General features: G+C 36.6%; 1 protein-coding gene across 4 annotated transcripts in view; it reads left to right on the top strand.

Annotated features, from left to right (window-relative positions):
- Window positions 1-15,933, top strand: part of Zranb3 (zinc finger RANBP2-type containing 3) — a 210,834-nt gene that overhangs the window by 135,082 nt on the left and 59,819 nt on the right. For all 4 annotated transcript variants that reach the window (XM_042683551.1, XM_042683549.1, XM_042683550.1 and 1 more), the window contains 2 exons: window positions 11,061-11,232; window positions 12,361-12,477. In XM_042683551.1, the coding sequence (XP_042539485.1) occupies window positions 11,061-11,232; window positions 12,361-12,477 (289 nt within the window). The remainder of the gene's footprint in view (window positions 1-11,060; window positions 11,233-12,360; window positions 12,478-15,933) is intronic.

Raw genomic sequence — 15,933 nt, 5'->3', positions numbered from 1 at the left:
CTTTACTTCTCTTTGTACAGGCAATTATATGTAGGTTTTAGTATCTCTTCATAGAAACTGTGCAAATTCGTATTTTTTTTTTTTTTTTTTTGGGTCCGGTTGTGGGGCCTGAACTCTGGGCCTGGGCGCTGTCCCTCAGCTCTTCAGCTCAAGGCTAGCGCTCTACCACTTGAGCCACAGCGCCACTTCTGGCTCTTTTCTTTTTGCTTATGTGGTGCTGAGGAATCGAACCCAGGGCCTCATGCATGCAAGGCAAGCGCTCTACCACTGAGCCACCTTCCCAGCCCGCAAATTCGTATTTTTTAAGATATTAGTATATTGGGCTGGGAAGGTGGCTCAGTGGTAGAGCACTTGCCTTGCATGCCTGAGGCCCTGGGTTCGATTCCTCAGCACCACATAAGCAAAAAGAAAAAAGCCGGAAGTGGCGCTGTGGCTCAAGTGGTAGAGCGCTAGCCTTGAGCTGAAGAGCTGAGAGACAGCGCCCAGGCCCAGAGTTCAGGCCCCACAACTGGACCAAAAAAAAAAAAAAAAAAAAAGATATTAGTATATTAAAACATTTTACTTTGTTCTTTTGTCCTTTTATTGTATACATAAATAACCACTTTTTTATGATTGCATGGGATTGTATTATTGGGGATTATACAGAGTTTTGAGAGTGGCAGGGAACTGAAGGAATCATTTTCATTATGAAAGGAAATGATAGCCATGTTCAGAGAAATGAAAAAGTTGAGTTTAAAAGTTGACAGGTCTGAAATTTTGTCCAATGGGGATTGAGATAACGTAGTGTAAGACTTTGAACCATACTAAATAAGTATTTGGGATCCCTAAGATTAGATTCATAATCTAAGTTACAATTTCTCCTGCAATACCCAGCAGTCAAATGTAGTCCTGAAATATGCCTACTGATAGATCCATTCAAGATTGGATTTTTTAAGCTAGCTTGTGATTCATAGACAAGGAAAAATTTAGTCTACCTTGATAAGAACAAAGATAATATGTAGGCTTCTAAATGACAAGGAAGTGAGGACATGGAGGGCACCAAGCTATGGAGAAAGTAGAGCACGTGGTTTCCTGAAATTTTCTGAGGAGATAAGAGAGATATAGTGGGTTTAAATGAAAAAGCACCTTAGAAGGCTGGGCAAGTAGAAGTCAACATTTTTTAGTCTATTTTGTTTTAGTTGTTGTTTTTTAGATTTTTTAGTTTATAAGGTAGAGCTAGTTTTAGAACCAGTTATAGCAATGAAAATGGAAACCTTGAAGTAGAATTTAGAAGTTCATTGGAGATGACCTTCTAATCTAAGGGAATTGAATGCTATTTTATTTTATTTTGTCAATTGTGGGTCTGGGCGCTGTCCCTCAGCTCTTCAGCTCAAGGCGAGCACTCTACCACTTGAGCCATATGGCCACTTCTGGTTTTTTGGTGGTGAATTGGAAATAAGACTTTCCTCCCCTGGCTGGCTTTGAACTGTTATCCTCAGATCTCAGCCTTCTGAGTAATTAGGGTTACAGGCGTAAGCCACCGGCGCCTGGAGAATGCCATTTTTTTTTTTATTTAATTTTATTTTATTTGTGAACATACTGTACAGAGGAGTTACAATTACATGGGCAGGATAATGCATACATTTCTTACCAAGCATTGCAGCCTCCTCCTTTGTTTACCCTTCACATCCCTTTCAGCCTCCCTCCTCCCCCCCATCCCTACCCTTCTCCTCCCCCCCCCCCCCCCCCCATGTCCAAAACGAGCTTTACAATGTCAGTGCCGGGAGAATGCCATTTTTTATTAAGCATTTTAACAAATGAAAACTTATCCGGGAAAGGGATCAGAATAATGAGAAAATTTTATATTCGGCTTCACAAATGTCTAAGATTATTGATTGCCTACTATATTTAAGACAGTATTTCAGAGCTGCCGGCAGTATGAAAATGAGTAAGACATAGTACTTGATCTTATAAACCTATAGAAATTTAGGAGAAAAAAGACCTTAGGGGAACAAGTCTTTAAATGTTTAAAGACCTGTCATGTTTTAAAGGAATTAGATTTTTCTTTATGGCCTTTGAGCCCAAAATTAGTATCAAAGGATGGAACTTATTAGGGAAGTAGATTTTTGCTGAATGTAAGAACTTTTAAAATATACACATTTACATATGTAGAACTATAATAAAAAAAAGAGGAAAATGAAAAAAGTACCATAATCCTGCTACATACTATTGTTATTTTTACTGTTTATTTTTCTCCTTCATATAGCTAATACGTTTTGTTGTTGTTGTTGTTTTAATAGTGTATGAACTCAGGGCCTCACATTTATTAGGTAGGTGCTTTTCTACTTGAGCTATACCCTCATCCCTTTGTGCTGTAATTATTTTTCAAATAAGGTCTCACATTTTAACACTTAGCTGTGATTACAAGTGTGCCCCACCGTGTCTATCTTTTTCATTGAGCTGGAGATCTCACTAACTTTTTTGCCCAGCCTGGCCTCAAACTGAGGTCCTCTTGATCTCTGATTTCCAAGTAGATGTAATTATAGGTACACATTGCCCTGCCTGGTTCATATAGCTAATAATTTTTACACAGTTTTGATCTGTCCTAAATGCAGTACTATCATTTGCTAATTTTCACTTAGAAACACATTGTTTTGTTTCTCTAACTTTTCAACCAAAGATACCTTATTTCTTTGGGAAAGTGAAGCATATTTATTTCAGTAAATCAAATCAAAAGATTTTTTAAAAATAAGTTAAAATCAACTGGAATCTCTCATTGACAATCATTAGCAATGTGTTTTGGTATCTTTCATTTTAGGTAGCTGAAATACAAAAGGATGAGAGAGAGACAGAGTCAGAGACAGAGAGACAAAATTCTATATATATATAAGACCATATTATATGCATTATTTTGTAATGGGCTTTTTGTCATTTATAACTACTTTGGAGTTTAAACCTTTTTCGTGATACTGAGATTTAAACTCAGGCTTTAAGTTTAAGAGGTTGTGACTTTACCACTTGATCCATGCCTCCAATATTGTTTTTTTGCTGGTTATTTGGTGATGGAGTCTAGCAAACTATTTTTCACCAGTTTGCCTCAAACTGGATCTTTCAGATCTCAGCCTTCTGGGAAGCTAGAATTATAATCATGAGGCTCAAGCACCCTGCTAACTTTTTTTTTTTTTTTTTTAGTCCTGGGGATTGAACTCAGGGCCTGGGCACTGACCTAGCACTCCACCACTTGAACCATACCTACTTTCCGCCTTTTAGGGTAGTTAATTTGGAGATAAGAGTGTCACAGACTTTCTTATTTATTTGTTTGTTTAGTTATTTATTTTTGAGTACCAGAGTTTGAGCTCAGGGTCTTAAGCCAGCCTTGGCTGGCTTTGTGCCATGATCCTCAGATCTCAGCCACTTGAGTAGCTAGGATTTTGAGCCTGAGCCACCAAGGCCTGGTTTGCTAGGTTGTTTTTTTTTGTGTGTTTTTTTTTTAAATTAAACGACATTGCAACAATTCTGTTAACTTCCAGCAAGTCTTACAAGTATATAAAATAAAATAACCTTTTTTTCTTTTTTTAGACTCTCCCTCCCACAGCCTTCTGTTACACTGCAGTCTAGATTGGGTTTCTTTAGGACTGATGCAAAGCCATCATGTTGAGTTTCTTATGTAGTTATATTCTGTTAGAGCTTCATATTCCTGGACTCTGTAGCATTTGTTTCTTTATTCTCTGATATTTTATTGGTGAAAAAGTTCAATATATGTAGAAGTAGATGCCATAGTATAATGATCTTCTCTTCCTCAGTTTTCATCACTGACTTTCAACAATTATCACCTGGTACAATTTCTTCTTTAAATATCTAGTGGAACTTAACCTTGAGTCTGGTTCTATTTCTGTTCTGAAAACTTATTACTTAGTGACCGAATTCCTTTAATAAATATAGACCTATTTAGTTGTCTGCTTTTCCTTCTATGATTTTTGGCAGGTTGTGATTTTTCAAGTAATTGATCTGTCTTCTAGCTTATCAGCCTTTGGAGCATAGAGCTATTAATAAGAGTGTTTTATTATCCTCTTAACATCCATGGGTTCTACAGGTATGTGTCCCATCTTTCATTTGTGATACTAGTAATTTTGTCATCTCTCAGTTACTATGGCTTTTAGAGGCCTATTGGTTTTATTGGTCCTTTAAAAGAACCAGCTTTCTGTTTTATTTTCTGTATTGATTTACTATTTTCAGTTGTATTGATTTTAGCTCTCATTTTTATGTCTTCCACTTTCATAGGATTTAATTTGCTCTCCTGTTTCTAGTTTCCTAAGCAGAAAGTTTAGGTTGTTTTTTAAATTTATTTTTGCACCAATACTAGGGCTTGACCTTTGGGCCTCACACTCTTGCTCAGTTTTCCACCTGAGCCATAACCCTAGTCTAAATTATTGTGTCTATAGCTTTCTTTTTTTCTTTTTTCTTTTCCCTTCCTCCCTCTCTTCCTTCCTTTCCTTCTCCTCCTCTTCCTCCTCCTTCTTCACCTTCCTTTCTTCCTTCCTTCTTCCTTCCTTCCTTCCTTTTTTCCTTTTTCTCCTCTCTCTCTCTTCTTTCTTCTTTCTCTGTTTCACTTTCTGTCTTTCTTCTTTTCTTTCTTTCTTCCTTTCTTTCTTTCTTTTCCTTCCTTCCTTCCTTCCCTCTCTCCTTCCTTCCCTCTCTTCTTCCTTCCTTTCTCTCTCTTTCTTTCTTTCTTTTTCTTTCTTTCTTTCTCTCTCTCTCTTTCTTTCTTTCTCTCCCTTTCCCTTCCTTCCTTCCTTCCTTCTTTCCTTCCTTCCTTCCTTCCTTTCGTTCGTTCTTTCTTCCGTTCTTTCTTTTCTTCTTTCTTGTACCAGGGTTTGAACATAGAGTGTTGTGCCTGCTTGGCTTGCTTGCTCAACTGGCAGTCTGCCTCTTGAGCCACTCCTTCAGCCCTCTTCCTCTTTTTTTATAATATGTACATCCAATGTTGTAAATTTCTCTTTAAGCAGTGCTTGTGATGCATCCCACACGTTCTGAAAAGGTATATTTCATTTTAATTCAGTTGCAAATATTTTTAAATTCTTCTTAAGATTTCTCTTTTGACCTATGTGTTACTTACAGATGTGTTTTTTAAATCTTTAATAATTTAGTATTCCCAGCTATTTTTCTATTAGTAGTTAAATTCCATCATGGTTTGAGAATGAAACTGTGTAATTACTGTTCTTTTAAACTTCTTACAGTATGTTTCATGACCCAGGATATTGACTGTCTTGGTGACTGACTTTTCATGTGAACTTGAGAATAATGTATTACCTGCTGTTCTTAGATGAAGATTAGAATAAATTTCACTGATGGTAAGATTAGAATGGCAAGAGATTAACTAGTTCACAACTGCCTCATATTCTTGTATTATATCCTTTTAACTAAAGAGAAGTTGACTTTTTTATTTATGCATATTGTTACAGGTAATTTTCCAATATGTCACAGTAATATAATAGCAATAACAATGAAAGCAATAACAATATCTCTTCTTGTTAGATCATTATTGAAACTTTTGTATTTGTTCTAAGTATTATTTATTTTAATCTTCACTTTATTAGTGAGCACATCAAGGCTTTTAGAATTTAATTTATTTTCCAAATTTATACAACTCTTTAGCATTTAGTCTAGGCTTCTGGACACAAAGTCTGTCCATACCCTCAGTTTACTAAAGATGTCCTGAAGTGGCGCCGTAGCTCAAGTGGTAGAGCGCTCGCCTTGAGTTGAAGAGCTGAGGGACAATGCCCAGGCCCAGAGTTCAAGCCCCACGACCGACAAAAAAAAATAACTATATAGAGCACTAAAGATGTCCTGAAACATTCTGTGGAAGTGTCATTAAAGAAAACATCGTAGTTCTTGCAGCTACTCTGTACAGATTTTCATCTCAGACAACATACTAATCCAACAAATCATTTAAACTCAGCTTTTCAATAGTACATACTTCTTGCAATATTTCCTTTTAATGGACTATTCTTCTCAATGTACAATTCTGAGCTAATTTATTAACATTTCTGTCTCGAATTTTATACCCCTACAAATCTCTGAAGCTATTGGTGCATGGTTGTGAAAAGAATGAATACTATAACACAAAGGTAACAACAAAAATGCAAATTCAGCAGCAAAACATCAACAACCTGACACTATACTTGCTGTGATAAATTGTCCCCAGATTCTAAATAAGTATCTGCCAAGACATAAAGACCACTGACCACTAACTTGTTCCAAGTTTGAGGGATAGGTGTATTTTGAACAATGTACAGTAAGAGAGTAAAAGAGAGTAAAAGGATTTCTGTAAGAATCATGATAACCGAGGGGGGGGGGGGGGAGGCGGAGGGCTGGGGGGGCGGAGGGAGGCTGGGAAGGGATGTGAAGGGTAAACAAAGGAGAAGGCTGCAATGCTTGATAAGAAATGTACTCATTATCTTGCCCATGTAATTGTAACCCCTCTGTACAGTATGTTCACAAAATATAAAAAAAAAAAAAAAGAATCATAATAACCAATTTCACTATCATAGTACATTTCAAATTTAATAATTTGACTTTTTGAGGAACTTGATATTGTTAGCTTATGACATTTATTTCTTCAATGTTATTTTCATTTCTTTGTGACTATGTAATGTTGAATTTTATGTTACATTTACCTCAGAATACTTTAAGGGTTTTGTAGTTTAAGTTAGTTAGGAGGGCTTGGAGTATATATGTATCTCAGTGATTAAGAGCAATGAAGCAAAACAAGAACAAAACAAACAAAAACGCAGCAGTTAAGACCTTGTCACATTCTTGTGTAATGTGCATTGCTCTTTTGGACCTGTTTTTCTTCTTTTGTCAGTCATGGGGCTTGAACTCAGGCCCTGAGCTTTGGTGCTCAAGTAGCCCTCCACTACTTTGAGCCACAGCTCTGCTTCCAGTTTTTGGTGGTTAATTGGCAATAAAATTGCCCCTCCAATAAAAGTGTCCCTCCAATAACTAAATGCCACTTCATCTGCATTCCCTTCCTTTGTTTGTTTGGTTTTTTTTGTCACTTATGGAAATGCCTTTGATGAGTGCTGGAACTTTCTTAAGTGGTTTAAATTTTGTTTCCATTGTTTACATCAGATTACTGGACATCAAAGATTCATTGCACTTAGGAACCTTCTTTTCAATTTCTGTAACTTGTACAGTGTGTACTGATGCAAGCCTTTTATAGTTCAAGAGAATAAGTGTTTACAAATAGAGAAAAAAAACATTCTCATGGACTTTCCTGTACAGCCTGGCTTTGAATCATGATCCTCACAGTAGTTAGGATTACAGGCACGAACCACCAGTACCTGGCTTCTTTGGGACCTTTTCTTATTTGCTTTGTATTAAAGATTGAATTATATAAATATTAAATATTTTCCCCAGAACTTAGTCATATGTGTATATACATACTTCATAGTAGCTGTGATACATATTTATGAAGAAAGTAGTCATATGTTTTGTATCTCAACCCTATCAATCTAATGCCCATATATCTATGATCTTTTTATACTGAAATGAAATTCATGGGCATAATAATCTATATTCATAAATAATTTTCAAAGAAACCACAAAAGCAACCCTTGTAGTACCTCATAATACCTCATAGTAAGCCTATACAGAATTGTATTTTGCCCCTACAACCTTGAGTTATTGATTATTACTACCTATTTTTATACATAAAAAAGCAGATTCATGACTTGAAACCTACTCTCATTATATTATTCTTCTGTCTCTGAGCTACAGAAGCATTTATCTTGTTTGTAAGCTGAAATGTGAATTTTTGTTTACTTTTTATATTTTATGTATCCTGAGTTTGAAGCAGGGAGCATATATCAAAGTCTGAACTCACTAATTTACAGTGTGTGAAGGTCTTTTCATTTTTTAAATGTAGATATTCCTTTGATAAACCTGTTCTTTAAAAGTACAGTTCTCCAGATAATTGAATGAGAGGGTTTTTTCTTCATTGCTTTTCTTTTCTTTTTGTCTTGTTTGTTCATTTATCAGTCTGGGGGAGAGCACAGAAATGGAGGGACAAAGAATGAACAAATGCAGCTGTGGTATTCACTAGACCCTACATTGAAAATGAACTGTCCGCCGGGCGCTGGTGGCTCACGCCTGTAATCCTAGCTACTCAGGAGGCTGAGATCTGAGGATCGCGGTTCAAAGCCAGCCCGGGCAGGAGAGACCGTGAGACTCCTATCTCCAAAAAAACCACCAGAAAACCGGAAGTGGCGCTGTAGCTCAAGTGGTAGAGCGCTCGCCTTGAGCTGAAGAGCTGAGGGACAGCGCCCAGGCCCAGAGTTCAAGCCCCACGACCGACAAAAAAAAAAAAAAAAAAAGAAAGAAAATGAACTGTGCAACTTGTGAATGGGTTGGGGAGGGAAAAACGGGAGAAAGTGGGGGAAGGGATGACATGGTCCAAAAAGAAGTATACTAATTACCCACCTTCTGGACCTGTAACCTCTCTATATCACCTTTATAATAACAATTTAAAATTTTAAATAAAAACATAAATAGGGTTCTAAAACTTACGAACAGCAGCTAAATGACATTGGCATCTGTCTAATCAAAAGTAAGTTCTGGCCAGGCACTGGTAGGGCACGCCTGTAATCCCAGCTATTCAGGAGGCTGAAATCTGAGGATCGTGGTTTGAAGGCAACCCAGGCAGGCAAGTCCATGAGACTCTTATTTCCAACTGACCACAGAAAAATCTGAACGTGGTGCTAGGGCTCAAGTGGAAGAGTACTAACATTGAGCAAAAAGGCTCTCAGGGACAGTGCATAGTCCTGGAGCTCAAGCTCCAGGACTAGTTTTAAAAAAATAAAAAGAAGAAGAGGAAGAAGAAGAAGAGAGAGAGAGAGAGAGAGGGAAAGAAGCTCTGACTTGGGTGATATGGCTCAAGCCTATAATCCTAGTTACTTGTCCAGACTAGGCATAAAAGTTCAAGAGACTCCCTGGGTGCGGTGGTGTAAGCTAGTCATCTCAAGCAACAAAGAAAGCACAGTGGCTGGATATAGTAGTATGCACCTGTTATCTCAGTGACAAAGGGAAGCACAAAAAGGAGGATCACTGTCCAGGCAAGCCTGGGCAAGAAGTGAGAAGACACTGACCTGAAAACAACCAACACAAAATGTACTGGTGGACTAGTTCACGTGGTACAGCAGTGTCTTCTTATTAAAGCACAAGGCCTTGGGTTCAAAGCCCCAAAACTGCCAAAAAAGTAAGCTCTGGTAGCTACAACAGAAAGTACATAAGTGGATCTTATTTTTATTTATGTCTTTTTATTATTAGTATATACACTAATTCTACAAAATAATGTGTTCCATTATGATATGTCATACATGTATATAATTTACTTTGATCTTACTCACCTCCTATACTACCCTTTCTTGTCCCCCCTCCTACCTCCACTAAGTTTCCTCTTGCCAAGTACTCCCCCTTCTGTATCCATGACTGTTTTAAAAATATTCCATATATGAGGTAAAACATGATCTCTGTTTCTTGTGTTTGTTTGAGGGTCTCTAATTCCATTTGTTTTCCTGCAGATAAAATACATTAAACACCTTTGACTAATAAAATCCAATTGTATATATAACACATATTCCACATCCATTTGTGTGTTGATAGTCACCTAAGCTGATTCTATAACTTAGTTGTTGTGAATAGTGCCTCAATAAATACAGTGTCTGTAGATATCCCCATTGCCTATTAACTTAGATTCCTTTGGATATGTACTTAGGAGTTGTAAAAAGCTGGATCTTCTGGTAGTTCTGCATGTACTTTCTTGAGGATCTTCCATACTGAATTCCATGGTGGCTACACTAGTTACATTCCCACCAACAGTATATAATGGTTCAGGATAAGCACTACCTTAGCAAGAATTTTTCCTTTCACATTTATTCCCTAACAGGTGTTTTCAATATGAGTAATATAAATCCTTATGAAATGATTGAGAATCTAATGGGGTAGCATTGTTGTCATTGTGGACCCATGGTCCTGATGTGTAAATTCAGATTATCCCTCCTGATTGTTATTTTAACATTTAGTCACATTACTTGTTTTCATTCTTGATCTTCCTAGGCATCTGTAGAACAATTCATCAACTGAGTGGTGGGGGGGGGGGAACCTATTTCTTGAAGTAACTTGTCTTCTCATATCATGTCTTCCATTCTCTATTCTCTTTGTTAGTGGATTTGTGTATGGTCAATCTAGTGGCTTCAAATCTGCTACGCTGAAGGGACAATAGAATAAGTCCAACTCCTCCACTGTAATTACTAGCAGGCTTTGAGCATGCATTTCCCATGGATTGGGGCTTCTGGTTTGGCATACTAATGTAACCTTGGGGTCATATATACATGTGTTACCTTAGGTAACCTTCAATACATAATTGGCCAAATGTCACTTTTACTTATAAAAGTGGCATATCCCTCTGGACCGGGGACAGCTGCTGCTGAGTCTGTAGACAGAACTTTGAATAAATCATAACTACCATTCCTACTGTGCTTCACCTTTTCTTTGGCCTGTCTGAATCACATTTCAATCTGCCAGCAATGGAAAACCTGTATATGAATATGATCCTGTATATATCATATGCTTAATTGAAACATAACTCAACTGAGGATGATATCTCCTAATATAGGATATGGAAAAATGTTTGAGGTGGTTTGGGTAGTTTTAATGACAAGCAAATATCCTGGCAGTTTATCCCTACTTAGGACTATGCAAAACACACTGCCATGTGAAAACCCTCTCAAGTGCCAGTAAGCATCTCTAGAAACAGTGACTTAGCCCAATCCAGAGCCATTAGCTCATCCCAACCTTGCTTAATTCATTGTAAACAGTTTTTAGACACCAACATTTTCTGTGAGTAATATCTAATCTTAAACCTTGCTATTTTTCAGGATGGGCTTTTGAAACTGATTTTATTCAATAGTAACAATGAAAACAGTATCATGGGTCTTTATTATTATAAGGAAGAACATATTAGGTAAATTATTTTCTTTATGATCAGCTTTGCTACATGTGTTTCTTCTTTCTATTAATAGATATTTTGGTAAAAGACCTCAGTGGGATTATAGAGGAGCATCAAATCTTAATGAACTTCACCAACTATTAAGTGGCATAATGATTAGAAGATTAAAGTCTGAAGTTTTAACCCAGCTGCCTGCTAAAATCAGACAGCGAATTCCATTTGACCTTCCAGCAGCAGCAGCCAAGGTGAGAACTTGTATTGATTGAATGTCTTGTTTTAAATTATTCTAGGAAAGATTATACATATTTCAAAAAAGAAAAACTACCTTCATAAAATAAGTTTAATTAATATATGAAATAATTTTATATCATTTTAGGAAAAGATCAAAAATTTAGCTGTAGTTATCAACTATGAACAAATACAGTAGTATATATGTTTATAGTAATATATCTGTTTATATTTGATAACTAAAACTAAATTTTGTGATAAAAATTTTGGGCTGACTATAGTTACAAAAATGATTAGTAGTAAGAATTCATAATATCTATTGGGTATGAAAACCAATATTTAGCAAACAAAATTGTGTTAAATGCTCTGGAACTTTTCAAAGTATGAATAACTATCTTCTAGAATAAGTTGGCTATAACCCTACTGTTGAAATCCTGATCTGTGATCATTTTGTAATACTGAAATTTAGCATATCAGAAAACCAAAAGTGTAGTGTACCTAATCCTTATCTATATTTACTTTTAGAGAATACAATGCTTACATGTAGTCTGAAATGTCTTCAAATCTGACCATGACTTTCTGGACAAGGAGTTTTTCATTGTTATATCTTCACATCTTAAAACAAGCATTTTGTAAACATGGAGCAATGTTGTTTGTAAAATAAGAATGCTTTGATTTTATTAATTTACCATTTTAGTACTAGAGAGAAAAATAAAATAATCAATAGTCAATATATGATTTGTATGATTTTAACTACTAGTCTTTGTGCTTATTTAAGTAAAGTCATGTCTTTTTCATAAAAGTATTTCACTACCATATATATTCGTAACTGACCTGATTTTTTATATTTAGAATTTTCTTTTCACTTTATATAATATTTCTCCTTAAGAGGAAGCTGCAATTGTTTGATTTATCATGCCAGGTAAGGGCTTTATTTTCATCATAGTTTGTTATTGATTTCTCTAGTTGGCATGAACATTTGACTGACCTCAGCACTGATGTTTTAAGTGAATATGTTGATATCTATAAGAATTTTCTTTTTATATTTTTTTACAGAAAAAAAGTGGGACATGATTCATAATTGCATTAACCATTCTATTCATTATATGTTATATTCTTAAACAATGTTACTTTATCCCACATAGGAGTTGAATACCAGCTTTGAAGAATGGCAAAAATTAATGAGAGCTCCAAATTCAGGTGCCACAGAGACCGTTATGGGGTTGATTACTCGCATGTTTAAACAAACTGCTATTGCCAAGGTACTCATTGTTAAGCCATACATGTTTATCTTCATACAAAGTATTAAGTATATATTAATATTTTAATGAGATTCAAATTTTAAAATACGGTATGGTTAAAAATGTAGATATGTGAAAGACACTCATGAAAATGGAAAACATAGATTGTAAAAAAATATTAACAGCACTCCCCTTGCTCAGTTTTCCCAGATCATGATTTTTAATTTTAACTTTTGGGTTGGTCAGTGTTTACTGTTTAGACTATAATGACAGTTTATATTTGATCTATAATTATAGTTTTCTTAACAAGTATTGTTCTTCTTGGAGTTAATGATACCTTTTTTTTCAGTTTTCTTGTTTGTTTGCTTGTTAGCTTTTTTTGTACTTAATCTTGAGTGGGAAATGTTTCCTTTAAGGAAAAGAGATAATTTGGAGGGCATTTTTCCCCTGTGTTTAGAAATACTAGTTCTAAGTTACAAATGTTGAAAATCAATAGCAAGTTGGTATCTAATTCCTAAAATCCTTAACACAAAGGAGAAGTCAACTGTACCCAGATGTGTGTCATGTTCTTAAAAATTAATGTCAGTGGGGCTGGGATTGTGGCTTAGTAGTAGAATGCTAGCCTTGCATAAAGCCTTGGGTTCAATTCCTTGGTACCACATAAATAGAAAAAGTAGGAAGTGGTGCTGTGGCTCAAGGTAAAGTGCTAGCCTTGCGAAAAATGAGGCTCAGGGACAGTGCCAGGTCCTAAGTTCAAGCCCCAGGTCTGCAAAAATAAATAAATAAATAAAAATAATAATGATAGCGGTAGGCCAGTTGCTTTTTACTCACCCATGTAGATTAGAACTGTGTTTTCTATTCTTGGGCTGCAGCCAGATACCAGATATAATTAGTTCCTGGAATTTCCAAGTTGGAAATCTTAATACATTTTCCCCCCAGATATTACTGAATTCTAGAGTTAAGAGTACATAGTAACTGCAAATAATATAGCTTACCTATTTTGTAGGTTAAATAGGCTTCACAGGAGGTAATTACTGGCTACATTCAATGTAGTTTCTATGATAAAATGTGATTTTGAGTTCACATAAACCAGTTTGTAAGTGAACTTGAAATAACGCAGACTAACACATAACTGGTACCCCATGTGGGTGTACATGGATCTAGCCAACTAGTGGCAGAATCTACTTAGCAGGCTTGTCCTAAAACATTTGGCCAACTGCTCTGACAGGATCCTACTGGAGCAGCCAAAGGTAGAATTGTAAGACTTGACATGAACACAAGAAACCTGCTTTCAACTGTGCTGTATAATAGAGGCTCAGCCTCAGCAAGAATAGTTACTGGGTGCTGTGAATGAGGGCGTGGCCTGTTTGGGATGTGCTTTTCAGCCATTTACAACAACACACATGCCTTTATATCACTTGAAGTCTTACTTCCTAAAATTACTTTATAAGGTTCTGAACTGTCTGTGGATAGAAAAATTACTAGGCTCTTATTCTGAATTAGAAAGGTGTTGAGGAAGATATAAATGAGTCCTAATGATCAGCCCACACAGCAGTGGTAGCAAAGTGCAGACTACCACTACTACTTGAATATGCTTTTAAAAATGAGTGTATCTCTCTCTCATGGGTGGTGGTGTCAGTATACCCAGAGCTCCTAAAGGGTCTATTGCATCAAGCTCTATGTTTATCCTGCAGAATGCCAAGACTGAAGGAGTACTAGTGGTGAGAAGTTGTATTAGCTGGACAGTGAATAGAATCTCAAAAAGAATTGTTAAATGGTTTCTTAGCTATGTTCTCATCATAATGAAATCCAAGCTTTGCAACTTAAACTACTTTCCACCACCAGCCCTCATTGTGCACCATGAGGAGGCAAAGGAAATGGAAGGTTCTTTTATATTCCATGGCTTTGCAAAAGTTATCAAGTGTTTATCATGCCGCAGAGAAAGTTCCGTTATTGCAAAGATAAGACCATTAATGCAAAGGCCCTAACGGTCCTCATTTTGGAGTTTCAATTCATTGTGTGAGAACAGAATGGTTGTGTTGTGACTATGAAAACATAGCAGAGTATATTTAACTTTACTGGGTAGAATTGTTTTTTCTTCCTTTGAGATTTGCACTTAACACAGTTATAGGATTTACCAACTTTTATCATCGCCAGATTTTTCAGGAGCTCATCAAAAGAAAAAAGGAAGATCCATTCTTTCCTTAGGAAATTTGTTTCTTGGATATCTCAGATGCTAATGAAGGAGAGTTGTTCATCTGAAAGCGAGTACTGAACTATCTAGGAGAATCTTCCTTCACAATAAAACTCATTCTTCCTAACTGGTACCATAATGAAAACCTGCAGAGTTTCTCTTTAACCAGTGCATCTGCAGCCCCTGAACTCAATACAGAAAAGTTTTTTGCACTTTATCTCATGATTCAGAAGTGTTGTTTTTAGCCAGAGGAGAGTGCATGGAGAATTCTGATAGTGTAGTAAATCAGAAAGTCCTTACACCTGATGAGCTCTTCCTTATGTTTCTAAATAAAACGGAAATGTAATTAGTATCTATTATAACAGCTTCAGAAAACCAGTGTGTCCACAAACACTGAAAATTTTAAGGTGTTTAGCGTGGGAACAAACCATAGTTGGATGGCCCTGGCCTGTTGGACCGGTAGGCTAGATAAATAAGGAGCTCATTCTTGGCATTGCAGATTCTCTCATGTGTGTTTGTATGTGGGCACGCAGAGCTTGCGCTTGCTTAGGTTTTTCCACTAAAGGCAGCACTCTACCAATAGATTTAGGCTTAATCAAATTTATATATTGACTATTCAACATCCTTCACTCATAGTGGTTAGGAACCCTTGGCTCTCTAGCAGTCCTCTTTCCCCTTTCTCTGCAGTAGCCAGGCTTATGCTGAAACACATCCACACAAATGTATCTCCAACTGTACTATTTTGTAGGTATCTAGGATAGAAAGTCTTTTTTTTCCCTTTGCTATAATCGTCTTTCCCTCATAGCCTACGATGTGATCTAGGCAGACAGAAGCATTGTACTTGTGCTACAAATTGGGTCATGTCAGTAAATTAGGTCATAATGATAAAATAAAGTGTTGATATGTACAGTACTCAGTACTATACCATAAAATGATGCTATTGGGGCTGGGAAGGTGGCTCAGTGGTAGAGTGCTTGCCTTGCATGCCTGAGGCCCTGGGTTCAATTCCGCAGCACCACATAAGCAAAATGAAAAACGCCGGAAGTGGCGCTATGGCTCAAGTGGTAGAGCGCTAGCTTGAGCTGAAGAGCTGAGGGACAGCGCCCAGGCCCAGCGCCCAATGATGCTATTGATATGTTATCCAGTGTATTATAAATATCTATATATTTATGCTGTCTACTCTTTGAGACACATGTACTTGTTAGGAGGACAGAGATATGTTTTTAGTATGCTTGTTAATATGCGCTTAATGGTATGTGTGTGTGCGTGCATGGGTGTGTGCG

Source organism: Dipodomys spectabilis, unplaced genomic scaffold (genome assembly GCF_019054845.1).
Source record: "Dipodomys spectabilis isolate Male_0828 unplaced genomic scaffold, ASM1905484v1 ptg000081l, whole genome shotgun sequence".
NCBI lineage: Eukaryota > Metazoa > Chordata > Mammalia > Rodentia > Heteromyidae > Dipodomys > Dipodomys spectabilis.
The sequence above is the reverse complement of the archived record's forward strand: the minus strand, read 5'-3'. Positions and strand labels throughout refer to the sequence as shown.